Source organism: Trichoderma aggressivum (genome assembly GCF_033847375.1).
Source record: "Trichoderma aggressivum f. europaeum strain CBS 100526 chromosome Unknown scaffold_013, whole genome shotgun sequence".
NCBI classification, from domain to species: Eukaryota; Fungi; Ascomycota; class Sordariomycetes; order Hypocreales; family Hypocreaceae; genus Trichoderma; species Trichoderma aggressivum.
The window spans coordinates 717,635-737,232 of NW_026946379.1; the positions used below are offsets into that span (position 1 = coordinate 717,635).

At 47.9% G+C, this 19,598-nt stretch overlaps 8 protein-coding genes across 8 annotated transcripts; 6 read left to right on the plus strand and 2 right to left on the minus strand.

Annotated features, from left to right (window-relative positions):
* Positions 1-51: 51 nt before the first annotated feature.
* Positions 52-858, minus strand: Triagg1_4350 (uncharacterized protein; the record flags this gene model as incomplete). Its single annotated transcript, XM_062898744.1, has 4 exons — positions 52-178; positions 242-262; positions 323-442; positions 509-858. The coding sequence occupies 4 exons, from the start codon at positions 856-858 to the stop codon at positions 52-54; spliced, it is 618 nt and encodes a 205-aa protein (XP_062756857.1).
* A 1,367-nt stretch (positions 859-2,225) lies between these two features.
* Positions 2,226-2,777, plus strand: Triagg1_4351 (uncharacterized protein; the record flags this gene model as incomplete). Its single annotated transcript, XM_062898745.1, has 2 exons — positions 2,226-2,603; positions 2,652-2,777. The coding sequence occupies 2 exons, from the start codon at positions 2,226-2,228 to the stop codon at positions 2,775-2,777; spliced, it is 504 nt and encodes a 167-aa protein (XP_062756858.1).
* Positions 2,778-3,966: 1,189 nt separating this feature from the next.
* Positions 3,967-4,869, plus strand: Triagg1_4352 (uncharacterized protein; the record flags this gene model as incomplete). The annotated part of the gene is made up of 1 exon (XM_062898746.1): positions 3,967-4,869. The coding sequence occupies one exon, from the start codon at positions 3,967-3,969 to the stop codon at positions 4,867-4,869; it is 903 nt and encodes a 300-aa protein (XP_062756859.1).
* A 974-nt stretch (positions 4,870-5,843) lies between these two features.
* Positions 5,844-7,044, minus strand: Triagg1_4353 (uncharacterized protein; the record flags this gene model as incomplete). Its single annotated transcript, XM_062898747.1, has 2 exons — positions 5,844-6,736; positions 6,888-7,044. The coding sequence occupies 2 exons, from the start codon at positions 7,042-7,044 to the stop codon at positions 5,844-5,846; spliced, it is 1,050 nt and encodes a 349-aa protein (XP_062756860.1).
* Positions 7,045-8,570: 1,526 nt separating this feature from the next.
* Positions 8,571-10,345, plus strand: Triagg1_4354 (uncharacterized protein; the record flags this gene model as incomplete). Its single annotated transcript, XM_062898748.1, has 5 exons — positions 8,571-8,770; positions 8,854-9,236; positions 9,311-9,969; positions 10,016-10,151; positions 10,215-10,345. The coding sequence occupies 5 exons, from the start codon at positions 8,571-8,573 to the stop codon at positions 10,343-10,345; spliced, it is 1,509 nt and encodes a 502-aa protein (XP_062756861.1).
* A 1,285-nt stretch (positions 10,346-11,630) lies between these two features.
* Positions 11,631-13,370, plus strand: Triagg1_4355 (CAZyme family GH43; the record flags this gene model as incomplete). The annotated part of the gene is made up of 5 exons (XM_062898749.1): positions 11,631-11,688; positions 11,743-12,150; positions 12,216-12,437; positions 12,488-12,960; positions 13,032-13,370. 5 exons carry the CDS (start codon positions 11,631-11,633, stop codon positions 13,368-13,370), a joined length of 1,500 nt encoding a protein of 499 aa, XP_062756862.1.
* A 1,158-nt stretch (positions 13,371-14,528) lies between these two features.
* Triagg1_4356 (uncharacterized protein) lies at positions 14,529-15,651 on the plus strand (the record flags this gene model as incomplete). The annotated part of the gene is made up of 2 exons (XM_062898750.1): positions 14,529-15,252; positions 15,347-15,651. The coding sequence occupies 2 exons, from the start codon at positions 14,529-14,531 to the stop codon at positions 15,649-15,651; spliced, it is 1,029 nt and encodes a 342-aa protein (XP_062756863.1).
* Positions 15,652-16,933: 1,282 nt separating this feature from the next.
* On the plus strand, positions 16,934-19,588 carry Triagg1_4357 (transcriptional regulator family: Fungal Specific TF; the record flags this gene model as incomplete). The annotated part of the gene is made up of 6 exons (XM_062898751.1): positions 16,934-17,135; positions 17,191-17,271; positions 17,349-17,926; positions 17,989-18,018; positions 18,076-18,605; positions 18,679-19,588. The coding sequence occupies 6 exons, from the start codon at positions 16,934-16,936 to the stop codon at positions 19,586-19,588; spliced, it is 2,331 nt and encodes a 776-aa protein (XP_062756864.1).
* Positions 19,589-19,598: the final 10 nt, after the last annotated feature.

Genomic DNA, 19,598 nt, shown 5'->3' on the forward strand with positions numbered 1-19,598 from the left:
CCTTTGCTCACCCATTGAGCATGCTTGGCTACATGTATTTAGCATCTGCTTTTAGGCTGTCTTGTTCAGCTTCTCGGACCACTCATCCACACTCAGCACCTCATCCACAATAGTAGGCCAGATAATGTTTACAGCGGCATCCTTCAGCTGAGTGGAAAATCCGGCAGTTGCATCGCTTCTGTTAAGAGAGTTAGCATACTAATTAACACCTTGGGTTCCTGGAAGCTGCGAGTATACGTACATAATTGTGACATGATATCCCCTGAATTGGTGCATTCGTTAGTATTGAGATTTTATGCAAACCTGAAGTGACAATGCTTACAATTCGACAGCCCAGCGGGCAGTGGCCTCCAGACAGGTGTTGGCGACCATTCCAGCGCAGACAACGTGCGTAATGTCTCGCTGATGAAGGTGGTAGTCAAGATCGGTATTGGCAAAAGAGCTACATCCGATTATTAGTCATAATACATCGGCACAGTCAAAGATCTGATCGCAAGAGGGAAATTACCTGCTGTTCCAGTGACGCGACACAATTGCATCGCCATTGTTTCGATCTGGCTCAAGTCCCTTGAGAATCTCCGCTCCAAAGCTTCCTGCTAAGAAAGCCTTCGATTGCTCCGTAGAGACATGACTCCTGGTCATGTGATTCCAGTCTTCGAATTGGCCTTCTTCATATAGCTTGTGCTGGCAGTACAGGATAGGAAGTTTGTTGCCTCGAGCAACTTTGACGAACTTCTGGAGGTTGTTGACTGTGTCGGTGGCATCAATGCTCTCCTTGACACGAGCATAGATCTTTCCCTCGGGATGCAAAAAGTCATTGAGGGGGTCAATGAGTAGAACTGCGGTTTTCTCCTGCATTTTGGTAACTGTTATAGATGCGATTGAAGCTTGTGTTGAGTTGGTGATGAGATAAAACTGTATGAGATGGAGTTGCAAAACATGACGGAACTCTAGCTGAGGTTATATACAAATGAGGGGCGAGGCTAGGAATTAACCTTTCTCGATAGAACTGCAGTATAGTTGGACGGAATTCTTTTCCTAAAACTGATAGCTTAGACAACTCAACTATGAGCTTTGCAACTGGGTAACCGAAAATGGTATTCCACTCCTGATGCAGGGCTTTGTCATCGTAGTATGTCAGATCCTACAAAGGAGACACCACTATGACGACGAACCTCGTCGGTGTTGCGGTGTTGCGGTGTTGTTGTTATTATGGTGTTGCGGCGTTACGGTATTTTGCGGTGTTATAGAAACCCACCAGACCATCCGCTTTAACATTATCAAGTCCGATTCTATCCATGGAGATTCCGCATGGCTACCTGAATACAGCGAAAATCGGGCGCGCGAATACCAACCGAGCGCACAATTGCTAATAGACAGCTTCTCAGACAACTCTATAGGCTGAAGCTCAAATTATGTCATCTACATGTCTCGCGTGTATGGGGTCAACGCCGAAGTAGCGATGCCTGATGTGTTCTCCACCCCTTGAGTGATATCGATTATAAAGCACTGAGACGGAGTGAATAGCCATAAATTGACATAGCGTGATGATTAATGACATGGTCGATGAGGGAAATATTTCTGTATTTAAGAGTGATCTTCATAACTGTTCGACATAATCTTGTTTAGACGCAATCACTCTCCAAATGATGCTGTTAAGGATATTTGTCATAGAAGACAGCTCGACCGTTACGAACTGTAAATTCTGGGGGTATGAGAGTAAGACAACGGGGAGCAAAAGGCCGACATCACCATTTCTTTTACGAAGGAATGCTGGCGTCATTGTAGTGCATGATTGTAGCTTTTAAGTGCTGCTGTTTTGATTCTTCTCCAACTTCGCGGGTAGGCTAGAATGGTTAGGTAAGGTAAATGAGTCATCAGTTCCAAATCATCGCGCCCTCCAACTATTCTCGTCTCCAACGTCACTACCAACCAGCCCCTGTTTTTCTCTATCCCGCTGATATCCGCAAAGAATCATTGATCCTGTTTTGCATGCCCATTGATCTATTCTCTTTCGGGATGATGACCAATCTTGTAGGTGGGGGCTCAATAACTATCGCGAAGCTGATTCCAAATGGATAAACGGAGGAATGCATGTAGGAAAGCCGATATCGGTACCATTGTTGTACTTGAGAAGTATATCAGTAGGAAATAGCCATTACTGAGCATCTACCCCGCGATCTTCTGAAGAACTGCATCCTTGTTACTATCAACAAATCTTCAACATGCCCATGTACCATTTCGAACTTGCTATTAAACTGACCCAAACCCAGAAGCTGGCTTTGGTCAAAAAGATTACAGACTGGCACGCAACCACATTCAGGTCACCACGGTTCATTGTCAATGTTCGTTTTATGGACGTGACCCAAGGCCTCTTGGCGGATACCTACGTTGGCGGCCAACCAAGACAAATCAACCGCCTCTTTGTCAGTCTCCGCAGCGGTGGTGGCCGTACCCAAGAGCAGCTGGAAGGCATGGCCGACAAGCTGGAGGGTTTCTGGAATGAGGCCGTCGGCAAAGACTCTATTGCGACGCAACTCAGGGGAATATTCATCAAGAGAGAATTGGACGTTGCAAAGGAATCAGGATTTCATCTCCCTCTGGTAAGCTTGAAATGCGAAATAGCAATTACGATTACTGACGTTGAGCAGCCTGGTGGCTTTGAGCAGTGGGTGAAGGATAACACGGAAGAGTTGCAGCGTTTGGCGGCAGAGGGCGATCCTGATGCGGCGCAGGTTGTTGAAGAGATCAAGGTTAGGCCCGAGTTTCAGAAGTAAAGAAGGCATCACTAGACGATAGACATTCTGGAATGAATGTATTTTTTTGATGATTTACCATATGCCCTGTGTCGTAGCGAAAGAGTAAACTATGGCTGTAATCGCGTCATCCATTTTAACGAGACTGGAGATACGACGACGGTTGTGAGATTGAGTTTTGGGCTCTAGGGTTCCCTTGAATCTTAGTTCTTGAGGGGCAATTCCTTCTACCCTCTTAACTAACGAGGTACTTCTATTCGACAAACACTATGTTGCTTGGATACATGACTAATCATGATTACTGTTCCATTGCCTGCTTCATGGGTTGATGTTGAGGTAAAACATGGGCTGAGAGCTTAAAGGTAATCGCCCTTGGATCTGATATATCGACAGGCTTCCTGTTTACTCATAAATCAACTCAAAGGATGGGCTACGAAATCCAGAGCAAACGGGCCTCATCCTCGGCAAACTTGAATGAAGCCTCACAAATGTTGGGCCTTTACATCTCGGTAGTTCAGGGCAGGACATGGATCCACCAACTTCCAAATCAAGGTATGAAATGCATACAATTCGTGATATGTCACTGCATTTTCTCATTGTTCCCAGCACTAATACCCAACTGACACCTCCATTTCTCGTCATGGACCTTTCTAACTTGGTGGAACTAAATTAAGGCCCTGTCGCTTAGTGGATCCTTTGCAAGTGGGCCAATCCATCAGCTGTCAAAGCATGTGAAAGCGATCAATTCAGATCGATCTGGGGGTCTTTTCTTCAAGGTCTGGACGCCACCTGTTGCATTGAAGGGTAATAAGTGAATGTCATTGTTTTTGGCGTGTCTTTTTTAGAGGTTATCTTCATCTTCTTCGCCTCTTTCTCATTGTCTCTCTCTCTGCTTCATCGACAAGCAACTGGTCGCAAACACGCTCCCACGTTTACCAACTCTTACTGTATCGCCACTGAACCGAGGCACGGAGAAGGATTAACAAATATGTTCATTCCGCCGACGGGGCGGGTCAAAACATGCCCAACAACAAGGCCTGCATCCCAACAAAGCCAGACAAACATTGACTTGTATCTTTTTCGACATTCTTTATCAAGGCCGTGACGACCGGTGAATGTACAGTTCGGGTGCAGGCCAGCGACTAGAAGATTCAACCTCTTCCTCCAGTACTTTGCTGTCATTGTCACACAGTGTTATTTTCCATCGACAATGATTGAGGAAAAGAAAGACTTTTTCCCGGGCTTCAGCGCCTTGTCTGATCAGGTCTACATCCGCCACCCCGATGCCCAAAATGAGGCAGTGAAGCGCCCAACCGATCCCCGGGCCGTCCTCATCTACTCATGGGGCGATGGGCAGCCAAAGAACCTGGTCAAGTATGCAGATGGATACCGGAACCTCTTCCCCTGCTCAAAGCAGATCGTCGTGCTGGCCCCCATCTCAAAGGCCATGTGGTCAAACCTCGACCAACGCACGCAGTCCATGAGACCCGTCATCGACGCCATCTTCCCGAAGGAGTCGGAAGACGACAGGGATTCTCAAAAAGTCGAGGACCGCGTGCTGGCCCACATCATGTCCAACACTGGAGGCATCAACTATGCGGCGACGTTGAACGCCTACCGCCTTGTTCACGACAAGCCGATGCCGCATCACTTGCTGGTCCTCGATTCTACGCCTGGCAGCGTCATCATGACCCGCGAGAACTTGGGCCGCTGGTCGCGCGCAATGGCTCTGGGCACTGCAAACTGGTTCCCCTGGCCGTTTGCCGTCACACAGACTCTTTGGGCTGGATTCCTCTGCGGAAACCGCTTCATCGAATGGGTCATTGGCAAGGAGCCTGCGCCGGCATTCAGCGTCAAGGCGGTGATTAACCCATACTACGAGACCAAGGATACGCGGCATTTGTATATTTACAGCGAAGATGATGATATCATTCCGTATCAGGACATTGAAGAGCATATTGCAGAAGCCCGGAAAAGGGGATACAAGTCTGATAATCACATGTTCAAGGGAAGTGGCCATGTGCGCCACATGCAAATGTTTAATGAAGAGTACTGGGGAGCTATCGGAACGTCGTGGAACAGAGCGACGAGTGAGCCTTCTGAGGAGGCATAATGGGTTTTACTAAAGGCCCAAAGAGGCCAAGTTGGATTTTGCGTTGCTTTCTATAGACGAACTTGCGCTGCGTGTTTGCGTTTCTTGCGTTGTACATAAATCCATCTAGAAGTTTGCTGGTTGAACCCTTGAAGCTCTGCACCAGTCAAGCGATAGCGGGACAAGACGAACAAAACTTCCATCGATACATCAATTGCATGGATCTCAAGCTTTGTACCAGTCAAGCGACAAGATGCACAGAAGATATATATCAATTGCATGAATCTCTAATCACCGTCCCTAGAAACACTATGCAGACCCTGGCTAGCGCAACGGGTCGTGGACGAAGGAGTTCGCAGGTGACAGCCGACCATATTGAGGTTGACGGTTGGTCAGTTGCCAAATTTAGAGCCTTACGAATGAGTCGGAATGACAAACAACACGAATGCTTCTAGCCCCCAATACTCAACGGAAGCTTGCGAGCCGAGACCAATAATAAAGCCAGATGGTATTCGTAATCTCCATTGGCATGGCTAAGCGAGTTGACTATAATTCGGACCAGGAGCGGCGCTATACAGACAAATAAAACGAACATCGTCCACAAACATAGGATGACGCTTAACCCAGCCAGTTCAAGCACAGTCAGCTATGGGGTTTCTCATCCCTTTGTTCGAAAAGAAGTTAATTTGTATATTACCCCGCAATGCCGGGCAGATATGAACCCCGTGGAAATCCAGTCCAGGCCTGTTGCTTATGAGGACGTCGTACTTATGCTTATATTACACGTCTCCACCGTACAGGATCGGGAAGATGCAAGATGATTCATGACACAGGCTTGAACCATGCCCATTGTTGGGTGATAGAATAAACAGCGAGATAATAATAAATCCAAAGGTCCACAGAACCACACGTAATCTCAACTGGTATCCCTGATCCACGTACTCCGGCTTATACATACAATACAATAGCAAACTAGTCGTACCATTCTCCCGCAATTACCCGCCCAGCAAATTCTTCAGCTTCCCCCTTAGCTCTTCCAGTTCTCCCTGCCGGATCTGTGCCTGCGCTCTCCAGTGGTCCGCATCAGCCTTGTAGTACTGTGACCGTGATTTCTCATCTCCTAATAGTCGATTCATGCCGTCCATTTCCTTCTTCAGCCGTTCGTTCTCCACACGGAGGCTTTCTGAATTGCGCTGGTTTGACGAAGCGGCGTTGCGCTGCGCTAGAATGAGCGCATTCTCGTTGATCCGGACATCTTGCTGTAGTCTCACAATGACATCCTCCAGTTGTGAGATTTTCTGCCTAGCGTCTCCAAGATATTCCAGTTCTCTCAGGATTAAAGAAACGGCATCATCCACTTCAGCCGACAAGGTAGAAAAGCGTGAACGGGGACCGCGCGGACCAGCCACGATACCCCGACCAGGGCCGTTGAGATTGATGACACCCGAGAGAGGCGTTGAGGTTCGGGGACTTGAAATCGCACTGGAGCGCGTTAGAGGGGTCGTAAACTGGTTCTGCGATAGCCAGGTGAAGGATGTCGGGCCGGAAGCCTGGGCATTGTGGGCTGGTGCCGAAGGAGCTGGTGAAGTCGAAGCCGAAGTCGAAGGTGCATGCATTTCAACGCTGGGCTGCGTGTTCGGCCTGTGACTGGGTAAGGCCACCCTCTGTCTCTCAAGCGGTGGAGATGGCGGCGGACTGGGCGGAGGCAGATGCTCGTGCCATTGGCGATTGACACAAACTCGACAGAAGAAGTTGTCCCTGTGGTAGAGTTTATCGGTAGGTATGTCTAGACAATCCTGGTGGTAGGACCTTCGGCACGTGTAACAGTCCAGCAGGTCCATCTCCCGCTTGCAGATGAAACAGAAGTTGTCGTGAGGAGAGCCATTTTCTGCATCTCCCGGTTAGTATGAAGCAAGTATCAAAGGAATGAGACTGGGCATAACTCACTACGCCAAGCTCGGTATCTCCTTTCTACATAAACGAAGCCTCGTCAGAACCATTTCCTCCCGAGTTCACACGGTGCCGGACACTCGACTCACCTGCTTCAGTCATTGGCTCAGGCCTCCCATTCGTATCCTCACTTACGGGCAGCGGCTTTGCTGTGATTGAGTTGCCAACTTCAATCACCGAGCCGCTGCCCTCGGTATCCGACTCCTCAGTCCGCCGCCTCTTCCCTCTTGGTGGTGTTTCTGACATGATTGGCTGGAGGGCTGGAAGCCTTATACGAGGAGCTCTGGGCGGATCGAGGCTACACACAATAGCTTGCGCAGCTCTTTATGAGGCGTTAGACCTTCTACAAGCGGACGAGTGTTTGAGCGAAGCTCCGAGTCGCGATATTCCAGGGGTGGGATGAAATATATTGTTGTGCTACCCACGCGACCACGGCGAACGGGGATTATTAATAAGATCCAAATGGCCGGATTCTCCGGTCACGTGATGGCCAATAATAGAATAATCGTGATAAGTAATAGTCGAAAACAGTTGGATTTCAGCGCAAGAGTTGGGCTCCGTGCCTTAAGTATCTGGCAGATCGCCAGTGGATCGCATTGCCCAGCTCGGTCAAAGATTCCGAATAGTTGCAGCTAGTAAGCCCATGATTCCAGCACGTACGAATCGGTGCTAGTTTCTATCCCGAGCAGCGGAATCTGGTCCAAGTGGGATGGATGATTTGTCCTCGGATTTCGCGTCAGGCAAACTGATTTGCGATCACCGAACCCTGTTCAGTTCATTGAGCTGCTTTTGCCGCTCTAGCGTTCATGTTTTGTACGAGTATTACATACGAGCTGCGCGCAAGGCCAAGCTCTCTCTCTCTACATGTAACGGTCCATTACCACCCAGTGTCTTCCGCTCTAGCCAACATCCTTGTAGACGGAATATTCTTCTCTGTACTCCGTAAAAGCTTGTTTTGCTCTAAATCGCAAACTGCAAATGGTGCATCCTGCGTGGGTTGTGTGTCTGACCAAGAAAAAGGTCAGCCAGACGCCATTTGTCCGACGGTTGGGAATGTCGGGAATATATAGTCACTTCGGGTTTTATCCCTTTGCTCACCTCAGCCGCCGAATTCGGATGATGATTACCAATTGAAAAATCAGAGACTAGCCAGAAGAGGCAATCGGAGATTAGGATTCATCAAAACTCTCCGTTTTACTAAACCGGATGATGGACGTTTACTTGTACATTGTTTGTTTTATAGAAGAGAGGAGGGTATATGTTGTTAAATGTGGTTTGTAGAAGTGGTATTCTGAGTCTGAAAGGGAGATTTTATCATTCTTTTACTGCTAAAGTCTTGTAAAGTGTCATTACAAGCCCGTTGATGCATCTTGTGAACCGCAAGCAACACAAGACTAACATCCTTTACTCCGAACTTTGATCCCAATGTAGCCGGACTGGGAAATGATTTGTCACCGAAGCCGAAACCTTCACGGCTGTCCTGCGGAATCCATCTGGGAATAGCGTGGCCCCCTCCCAGTGTTCATCCATTCATACTCCGGACTAGTAATGCGTTTACGGGAGATGCCGCAGTCCGGCATCGTCATCCCCGGGTGGAGGCGGCACGATCTTGCCTTACTAATGTGGATGGTAAACTTGCGGACCCCATCTCTTCCTGCGTTTCTTGCTCCTTTTCTCAAATGCAGATATATAGCCCTGTGGTCTCGGCAATCTAACCTGGCGATTGGGCGATTGATTTGAAGGACCGGGCGTCTTTTGAGTCACAAGCCAAGATGGACGCCATAGAAGACAGAATGCAGGACGATCTGCCTACCGACAAAGAAGACGACTCATCTCCGACTAGTGACCCAGAAAGCGCACCTGCAAGTAGTCATGAATTGGATTGGGAAGACGACCCTCGCAATCCATACAATTGGAGTGATGGAAAGCGAGTGTACCATACCGTCTGTGTTTCTCTCTACGCATTTACCGTGTAAGTATACGGCGACAAATATCATGACAACACAGCATGGATACACATGCAATAGGAGTGTGGCTAACCCAGCGGTCTATCAGCACATACATGTCATCAGCGTACGCACCAGGAGCAAAAGCAACAGGACAGGAATTTCACGTATCCGAAACGGTTTCCCTCCTCGGCATCTCACTCTTCTGTCTCGGGTTGGCCTGTGGGCCAGTGATAGGCGCACCGCTCAGCGAGACAGCAGGACGATTGATTGTGTACCGCCTGGGATTGCCCATTGCTACACTCTTTCTCATAGGTGCTGCTACGTCAAAGAACATTGGCGCTGTCGTCATTTGCCGCTTCTTCGCCGGCGTCTTTGGAAGTCCGGCATTGAGCGTTGGTGGAGGGACAATGGCAGATATGTGGCCTCCTGCCCGTCGGGGGCCGGCGACGGCTCTCTTCGTTATGGCCCCCTTTTTGGGGCCCTGTATTGGTATGCCAATGCTCCAAGTCGTTCTTAATTGCTGTATCAATGATGATAAAATCATGGCACTAACCTGTTGCCAGCTCCAATAATCGGCGGGTTTGTCGTGGAAAGACTCAACTGGCGGTGGCTCGAATGGGTCTCCGTCTTCTGGGGTGTCGCGACCTGCGTCTTTGCAATCGGCATGAAGGAAACATACAAAAAGAAAATCCTCGAGCGTGACAATAAAGATAAGATCAAAGAGAAGCTGCTTTCCGGCAAGAAGATGCCCTCGATGAGCTGGGGCGGTGTGCATAAATGGGTAACGGAGTCGCTGGTGAAACCTATGCACCTTCTCTTCACCGAGCCCATCGTCCTGTTCTTGAGCTTGTACATTGGCTTTGACTTTGCCGTGCTCTACGCGTTCTTTGCATCTCTTCCGTTGGTCTTCCAGAAGACGTATGGTTTTAATTCTCACCAAAACGGGCTCGTCTTTATCTCCCTTGGTATTGGCACACTGATTGCAACCATGACCAACGTTCTTTGTGATCGCTTCATCTATCAAAGGAAGGCTATTGAGGCACGTGAAAGGGGAGAGATGGGCCATCTGCCACCTGAGAAGCGCCTTTACCCAGCTCTGATGGGAAGTTTGGGAGTTGCCGTTGGCCTTTTCTGGTTTGCCTGGACAGCTCGCTCGGATATCCACTGGATTAGTCCGGTACTTGCTCTGATCCCTTTCAACTGGGGAAACCTCTGCATATTCGTGAGTTGCTCTCTCATAATTTGATTTATATGCTGTATACTGACAGAGGTGTATGATTAAGGCCACTAGCATTACTTATATGATCGATTGCTATGGTGCACGATACGGCGCCTCGGCGCTTTCAGCGAATGCCTTTACACGCTATGTATTTGCTGCTGCTTTCCCGCTCTTTACCATTCAAAGTAGGCTAATCGTACTGAGGGAAGTTGACATTTTTGGCACAATACTGATTCTACGTCATTTAGTGTACAATAAATTGACGACAAAATGGGCTGCTAGTCTGCTCGGTTTCATCGCCATTGGTCTGATTCCCATTCCCTGGGTCCTCTTTGTGTTTGGTGAAAAAATTAGAAAAAAGGGCCGTTATGCTCTTTGAGAGAATACCTAGTAGTCATGTTGTAAGTTTATCTGCTATAGAGCATATCATTAGGAGCTTGGATCAAATCTCGTGGCAAAATTCGAGAGAAGATGAGAAAACATTTGCCTTTCTACATAGATACATAGATTGAGAAAGACCAACTAGTATAAACTAATCATCATAATCAGAATTTCCGACGAATTGCAATAGAATTCTCACACTGAGCAATGGATCACCAAAGTCTAAGCAAATACGAAGGTGTCAGTTATAGTAAACATGGGCTTCGTGGAAACTTTCTTAAGGCACTACTCCGTAAAGGTTTTACATACAATCAATAATCAAGAAATGATAGGTATTTACTAAGTATGAACTATCCTGGAAGTCTTGCAACATCCCATAAGAGTGATTCTCCTTGATAATTACTGATCTTGATTGGTCATTCTTACCAAGAACTTGCAAAACGCCACTCAGCACAAAACGGTGCGACTTGAAGGAAAGAATATGTAATCGACAAGAGCTAAGGGCTGCTATCATATCCTAATCTGGTGGCGATTTGTCATATTCTAACGACAATGCCTCGTTTGGGCGTCAATAGTTCCAGCTATGGTAAGCAGTCTGTTACTCTACCTTTTAAACGCAGGTTGGCCGGGATCAGAGGCAGCTAGCTGCCTGCATACTTCCTAACAGGGTTGGAGAATCTGGGGTAATTGGAGACGAACTAGCATCGTGGAGAAAGTTGGGGAAGGAAGCGAATACATATAGGTAGTCTGTCCACGTCACAGTTACCGCCGGAGATTGGTCCGAGACTTGTACCGGAGACCGCTCATTTTTCAATCGGTCTGCTCCATGTCAAGGAAGGGTGAAGGTGTATTTGCTTGGATAGCCGAATAGTGAAAATATACTGCATAGATTCAACCCTTGATTAATTCGGCAGAAGCTACCCTCCATGTACTTATACTGGCTGCTGGCGAGCATGATGCTCTCGTGACAACTCAGAGGGTGTTCTCCGCATCCATCATCACGAATCATGCGGGGTAACAATATCTTCCTAGGCATTTGGCTTACATTAGCCAGCCTCTCCAAAGCAATTTACAATCCGATCATATCAGGATGGAATCCCGATCCATCGATTCTTCGGGTTCAAGATGACTACTATATCGCTACCTCTAGCTTCGAGTATTTCCCGGGAAATCCCATCTACAAAAGTAAGGAGTGCTGATCCAAGAACATGAAGTCTAACCATGTAGAGAGGAACCTAACTTGAGAGCAGGTCGTGACCTGTCTAATTGGAAACTAATATCGCATGCTTTTACGCGACCTGACCAACTACAACTTTATGGAACGCCCACGGGAGCAGGTCCGTACACCAAATCAAGATGAGCCAGTGAGATCATGTACTTATTGACTATTGGTAGGAGCTTGGGCACCTTCCTTGGCTCATTTTGACGGAAAGTTCTGGATTGCTTCCATGACGCGTTGGACATACGATCCAGTCGCCCGAGTGTGGCCGCGCGTGTTCTTTGCGTCGTCTGTCGACTTGGTTCACTGGTCCGAGCCTATTTGGGCTGATCCGTGGGGCATTGACCCAGAATTGTTTAGAGATCCTGTTTCGAAGAAGACGTACCTGAATCTTATGGCGCCGAACAACAACCAAGACCGACTCTGGGGCATTTACCAATGCGAGATCAGTCTGAACGACGGGAGCTGCAGTGGGCAGTATCGGAGTTTGTGGAACGGTACTTTGGCCCACAATGCTTCAGCTCGGCCGGAGGGGCCAAAGATGACATTTAAAGATGGCTGGTATTACCTCCTCATCGCGGAAGGTTAGTTTTCTCTGCCAAGAAATATCCACAACAAAGAAGAATGAGGATTAATACTGTTTCGAAAGGTGGAACTGATGATCTCCACCGCTCGACCATTGCCAGGAGTAGGTCGCCAGAAGGCCCCTTTAAAGCTGGGCCAAATAACCCTCTTCTGTTCAATGGGGCGTATGGTTTCGATAATTTGACGGTACAATCGACGGGACATGCTACGATGGTGGAAACCCCATCAGGTGAATGGTATGCAGCTTTCTTGGCTCGAAGGAAGATTAACGGAAGCTCCCCGCTAGGTAGGTCTTCGACATTCCGACGCGACGAATCAAATACTTACCAGTGTTAGGGCGAGAAACTTTTCTCACGAATGTCACCTGGAAAGATGGATGGCCAATATTCAACGACGGGAAACCGATTCTCCTGAGCGAAGAAGTTGGGCCGGTAACTGGCAAGCGTCACAATCCGCCTCCATTCATAGACAACTTTTCTTCTCAGACGCTAGATTCTGAGTGGTACCAGCTGAGGACTCCGTATACTCGAAACTTCAAGTTGCACAAAGGCAGTATCGAGTTGAGGCCAAATGTGTTCAGCCTTGGCGACAGGGACACACCTGCAGCGCTCCTCCGAAAGCAGAAATCCCTCAATATGACGTTTTCTGCAGAGTTGTTGGGCTTCAATAAGACGTTGGGGCCAAAAAACCAGGTTGGGATCTCTTCGTATCTCTCCGAGTTTCAGCACCAGGACATTGGTGTCACAGGGTGCGCGAACACCACAGGGCTTTGTATATATGCGGAGCTACGGCAGAACCAAACATCGCAGGTAAAACTTTATCGCTCCTGAAATACTCAATGATTGTATTATTTGCATTTTATGGAGGCTAACTTGGACAGTATCATCAAATTCCCCTCAACACCACACGTTTGACAGAGCCCCTGGTCTTGCACATTCGCGCCACTCCATTACTTTACCAACTTGGGTACAGTGCAGGTAATGCGCTTCAGCCGAACTACATAGCGGAAATTGCATCGTCATGGCAGGCATTCGCACCGGCAAACTTTTTTGTTTTCTCGGGCGCGTCATTCGCCATTTTTGCGACAGGACTGGGAGAACCTTGGCCGTATGATGGGCCGGTCGTGGGGTTCAAGAGGGTCACCGAGACATACTATGAGGAGAATATCCCGGATCACGACATCTGGGATAAGGAACAACCTGTTGGAACCTGCACGTAAGGCATTGACAGCATATATGAAGGGAACTAGTTAGATACTTGTTCAAAGCTTCAATGGGGATGAATCCGGTTCGATATGTTAGGCTTTATGTGTATTCTGCTGGTTGCTTCTATTGACATCTTGATTTGTCTTCCCTTCCAGATAGCGTTGAACTGTCCCGATATGAATGTAATGGCAGTTGAAACAATAAAGCCAGTCATGTAGGCTGCTTCCGGAGAGTGCCTCGTGTCTGCTGCTCAATTTCAAGATGATATGAATTTCCCAATGTAGCCGAGAATAACCTATGGCTCACTCAATCGCTCTGGGAAGTGAATGGAAGATATAGAAAGGATACCGTTCCAATGGTTCTCTAACTTAGCTTTTACGAATACATTTGTAATCCTTGACAGTAGTCAAGCAACGGGAGCTAGAAATATCGTTAATTCCGCACCATTGTCCTATTCTGTGCTAGGCAACAAAGTTCGAGCAGCACTTAATCGCCAAATCTGATCCATTATTTTCACTGTCAAATGGGAATCGAAATCTCCCTCGCATCAGGGGAAGAGAAGTCGCAATATCGCTTATTAATATATAGTATATGGCCTGAATGATCCAAACTCGGCAGGTTTAGATATCTTCATCTGCTCTTAGCTTCGGAAATTCTTGCCGCCAAACGCATCATCCCCATGGTCTCCCCATGTAAGAAGTCACAGTTAGCGATTTATTCACCTTGATGGTGCCTCAGTGGATTTGAAACCTTTATGTATTAATCATCTTATCGGAGGAATGAAGGCGCCATAGAGATTTATCAGCAGAGCGCATTACGAAGAGTATGGGAAGAAAGGGTCATCGCCTATCGAAACAATGCTTGTTGGCTAACAAGCTGTGATTTCGACTTGATAATTAGTCAAAAGAGGAGCAAATGAACGCAATAATAGCTATTTTTATAGGATATTAGTAAGGGCGAATGGTATAGGATGTATGGTATGGTAACAGGTGTAACGCAAAGTATAGAGATACTGGGTGCGTTCTACTCTTATTTCTTGGGATAGGCTCCATGTGTCACATAAGCTGTATCAGTGAAACAAACATAAATAGCTGTCAATCTCCTCCTCAAAGATAGTCTGCGACCAGCCTCGTTCGTTCTCAACAAGCAATCTCAATCCCCAAGATCACAAAATGGCCCCTAAAACAACTCTGCCTGTTGGCTCGCTAATCCTCGTGACTGGAGTCTCTGGATACATTAGCGCTCAAATCGTTCAGCAACTACTTGATAGAGGCTATAAAGTCCGAGGAACTGTCAGAGACCCGGTGAAGTCGGAATGGCTCTCGAACGACCTGTTTGCAACGCACACGGCAAGTGGCAGTTTTCACCTAGTCGGTCTTAAAGACATCAATGACGAAGGCCAAGTCAAGGCAGCGGTTAAGGGTGTTGATGGTGTAATTCACGTCGCAACGCCAAACACTCTGGATCCCAACCCAAATAATGTCATTCCGGAGACCATCGATCTCGTTATTAAACTAGCTAGGGCCGCTGCTGCCGAGAAATCCGTCAAAGAGTTCGTTTATACCTCGACTATTGCCGCCACGTCAATGCTACCTTTTCAGCCTGGTTTCCATTTTGATGGCACCAATTGGAATGAAGCTGTTCGCGACATTGCTTGGGCGCCTCCTCCATACACTCCTGAACGTGGCTTTCCTGTCTACATCCAGAGCAAAGTAGAAGCTGAGCAGGCGTTTTGGAAGTTTGTTGAAGAAGAAAACCCTAGCTTCGCCAGCAACACCATTATAGTGGCAACTGTTTTTGGCCCTCGATTGCATGTCAGTCAGGGCGGATCTACTACTGCGTGGCTCTTCGGGCTTGCCAATAATGATCCCTCCGCATTGCAATTTTTCCCCACGTGTGAGTACTTGTCTATTAGTTTTTCACAGACACTCTATCTCAATTGGTTTATAATTAATACATTCATCTACTGACATAATTCCCGGCAAACTAGCCATCTTCGTTGATGTTCGCGATGTAGCCCTACTCCACATCGCAGCTCTCCTAGACCCCACTATCAAGAACGCTCGTCTTCCAGCCTGGTCTACCGAATTCTACTGGGAGGATGTACTAGATATTCTAAGAAAGCATCAGCCAGGGAAACCATTCCCCGCGAACCCTGATATCACCAAAGTTCCTCTAGGAACTGCAGACACAAAGCAAGCGAAGAAAGCACTGCAAGAATGGGGCGGACAGGACGACTTTATTTCGCTGGAAAAGGGCGTGATTGACACTTTGAAGGGAGCACCTTTGCCCTAGCCATTGCGGGAGCCCGTCAAAGTGTCTGTTATATAAATGAGAAGACAGGGTCTAGTTAGATATATACTATCTATGTTACAAGAGATTAAAAGTGCCCGAGAGATATTTTTTTAGATCCAAGGTTGAGAAGTTTCATATCCTGAGTGACTTCATGCGAGTGGCGACGTATACAAATAGTATTGACGAGCTTCGAGGCTGTGTCGATACGCAGAGAACCTTGCGTTGCATTCGATCCAAATTTGGTCGCCGCGATATTCGAGCGTCTGTCTGTCACGTCAATGGCAGACATTGTTGCCAAACGACCGCTTTTCTTGACCTTGTCAGTCTTTGGCACAGCTATGTACGGAAAATGCCTCGAGACTTACAAGTGCAGCCGTCTACAGCTTGCCTATGGAGAAAACTCTGTCGTATTTGGTTAACGTAATGATGAGTGGATGTCCTACCGATAGGGATTTCCTCAATAAGTTGGCTGAAGATGTCAGGCGTGTTGCGAATAAAGAAGTTGAACTAAGTTTGCCTGCCTAGACTACAACAAAGGATAAAGAACTCAGCGTCGGCTATATAAATGTATTATTCGCAACAAGATCGAACCTGGTTTCCACGGATTCGTCATGCAAGGCCTTGGACATGTAGCAAATCGCATATTGATGCCATCCAGATCGTACAACAATGCTGCTAACAATTGAGAGAATCCTGGTTTCCCCACACTTACCCCGCGGAGATGTCCTGTGAGATTTGTTAATAGCATTACATTTCTCGTACGTAGATGTTGAAGACGACTCCAAATGTAGCCTCTGAGCCGGGGGTGTTCAAAAGCTGAACTAGCTATTAGCTTATAGGCCGTCTGGGCGGTGTGTATCTCGGGCCAAGTCTCGGAGATACCCCGAGCATCCCGCTTCTCCCACACACGTGAGAGCTTACACGCTTCCTAGTGATGTGGATTGCCTTCGTTTAGCAGTTTTGGGTCCTTCGAGTTCGTATATCGGTCTGGTATGATCCGAACATGTCTTTGATCGGCTCACAGAGCAAAACTCCCCCCTGCAATCATGTGATTCTGCTCCATACTCATGGCTCTACCCCACGATTTCCTACTGCGGGGACTCCATAAAGTCGTTGAAGCCATTGACGCTATTTGCCGTGCTATTTGCTGTACTCGTACCTTTTTCTCCATGTCATTCCACTCTACTATCCGGCAACAAGCTTGAAGTCTTAGTTTTCTCTACATCATCGCCAATTGCTCTGCTGCGAGGCATGCCTGCTCTCTGCTGGATGCTCTCCGGTCATGATGCCTGTCGACGATGCAGAAGCTGAGGACGTGCAGGGCTCCGCTACCGGCTCTGAGGATAAGCAAGCCGTCTCTAAAAAGCGAAAGCTCTCTAGTAGGGACGATAATCAGGAAAATGAAGGTCCCGCTTGCCAGAACTGTCGAAAGAAAAAGTCAGCATGCTCGAGAACCCAGCCATGTTCCGCATGCGTGAGATACAGTACGTGAATTAGCACAAAGCCCAAGAATCATGACATTAAAAAATTCTCTTGCAGATGTCGAGTGTGTCTACTACGACGGAAGAGCCAAAACGGGTGTTCGAACTGGCGCCATTGAAAGCATCAACCAAAGGATTGGTGAGTGAATTCGAAACGGGATGAGCCGTTTCATCTTCCCTTTCGTGATTTACGGACCGCTAATTTCCTTGACTCAGCGTCGCTGGAGCAAATGTTCCTGGGCCAAAGCATCTTATGGAATCAATTGTTTGGGGGCTTGAATTCTCCCACGAGCGGAAGCGTCGAGAACACAAGCCCGGATGGATTTACACAAGAAAACTTGGAGCAGTCCATTACTCAATTGCGGAATCGACTGGCTTCTACTGTACAGAACAAGCAACAATCCGCGACGCAGAACTTGGTTGGGCCATCACAATTACCGAAATCTCTCAGTAGCAGTACACCAGGGGCTACCAGTGAAGCTCGATTACCGCCAGACGACCTCATGGACGCACTTATCGAGATATACTTTGAACAGGTGCACCAATGGATACCAATGCTTCATGTTCTGCACTTTCGCCAGCGTTTATTAATGCCCAATGGGCGTGAAAGCGCGTCTACCATTTTCTACGCCATTACATCGTTATGTGTACGATTTTCCAACGACCCACGTCTCGGACAGGGCGCTGAAAAGACGGCCTACGCTCGACAATGCCGACAAGTAGTAATACTTCGCAGCATGGAGTCTTTCTCGGTGGAAAATCTACAAGCTTTGACTATTTGCTCTTTTGATTTGGTCAGTCACTGCCACTATGCTTCTGCATCTCTATTGATAATGTTGCTGAATATTTCGGGTAGATTGGCGGCGGACGAGGACCATCCGCATGGGTGAGTAATTATTTTGGACGCGATGGTCAAGTAACTGAGAATCTAATTCTTTCTTAGTCGATTGTTGGCAGCATGACACGAACAGTTGAGCAACTTCAGCTCAGTGTGGAAGAAGAGGACCAGAATAAGCCACTCACCAAGACGTTAATCAGGCGCATGAATTTTCTACCCCGATGCCGCAGCTGGAGCGAGACCGAAGAGCGCCGGCGCGTCTTTTGGAACATCTTTATAATGGATCGCTTCTGCAGCATTGCCACGGGATGGAACTTTTCTCTCACCAGTGCCGATGTCAAACGAAGACTTCCTTGCGAAGGCAGCCTATGGGAACGTGGCCAGCCGCTCGATGTACCCACGCCCTACTTTGGCATCGCAGACTTAACGTCACGGGCTAATCCGGCTGTCCCAACAGCTCGACCTGATGGTGAGGATCAGGATCTCTTGGGTGGTTTCGCCTTCTGTATCGAGGCAACCGAGAGCCTGAGCTTGGTTACCTCGTTCTTCCTTCAGCATGATCTAGACTTTAGCGACCCTCACCAGTTCCAGCTATGGTTGGTCCGTTTCAAGCAGCTTGACTTGCGGTTGGTCCAGTAAGTCGTTGCCCATTTGGGATATGGCCACTTATAGCCAATCAGTCATACTAATCATGATTGGCAACATCAGATGGAAAATCTTTCTACCCAAGCCTTGGCGGGAAGCGTGTGTTCTCAACGCAGATGGCAATATGGATCCCAACCTCACACTGGCGCACATGACTCATAATACCGCGGTGATTCTACTTCACCAAGTTATTGCGTTCCCATTACCCGAGTGGCAGAGCCAACGGCTACGATTGCCATCCCTCTCGAGTGCAGAGACCTGCTTTGCGGCCGCGACCGAAGTGAGTATCATTGCGGAAGCGTATTTGCAACGATCGACTTCCTTAACCAACCCTCAGTTCGCATTCTGTCTGTTCATCTGCGGGAGGTTGCTTTTAGCCTATTCTTCTTACCACAGCCAGCCTCTGGCTCCTTCATTCAACTCGCTGGTTTCAAGTCTTTATAACATCTCTAGCCGCTGGAACGGACCGTTTAGCGACGATACAAATGGGGAGACACACAACTTGGCGTCCAAGTTTGCCACACGGCTAACGCAGGCACGGCAGCATGACCAACACATTCTCGATATACGGGAGCCGGTATATTCGGACGACCAGTACATTGATAAGACGACAGTCAACACCAACAGGCGTGAAGGATCAGCGTCAGGCCCAGGCTCTTTTACCCACGGCATTGACACTACCGGCGTCGGCGTGCCCACTCCCTCACTTAGTGATCTCCACGGGGCATCACCCGACAGCATCTCGATGGCATTTCCACCTTTACCGCTGAGTCTGCAGGGCCAGATATCCTACAGCAATCACTCAAAGTCTATGCCAATTGACTCTCCTCGGGCTGGTGTTGCGATAGGCGTGCAGCCCGCAGACCCCATGATGGCGGAAGTTCACTCTTATGACGGTGTTGATGCTTTTCTCGATCCATCTTTTCCACCCGATCAGAGGGTGAGCGTTTTTTCTTATTCAAACAACATGTAAAATACTCTGA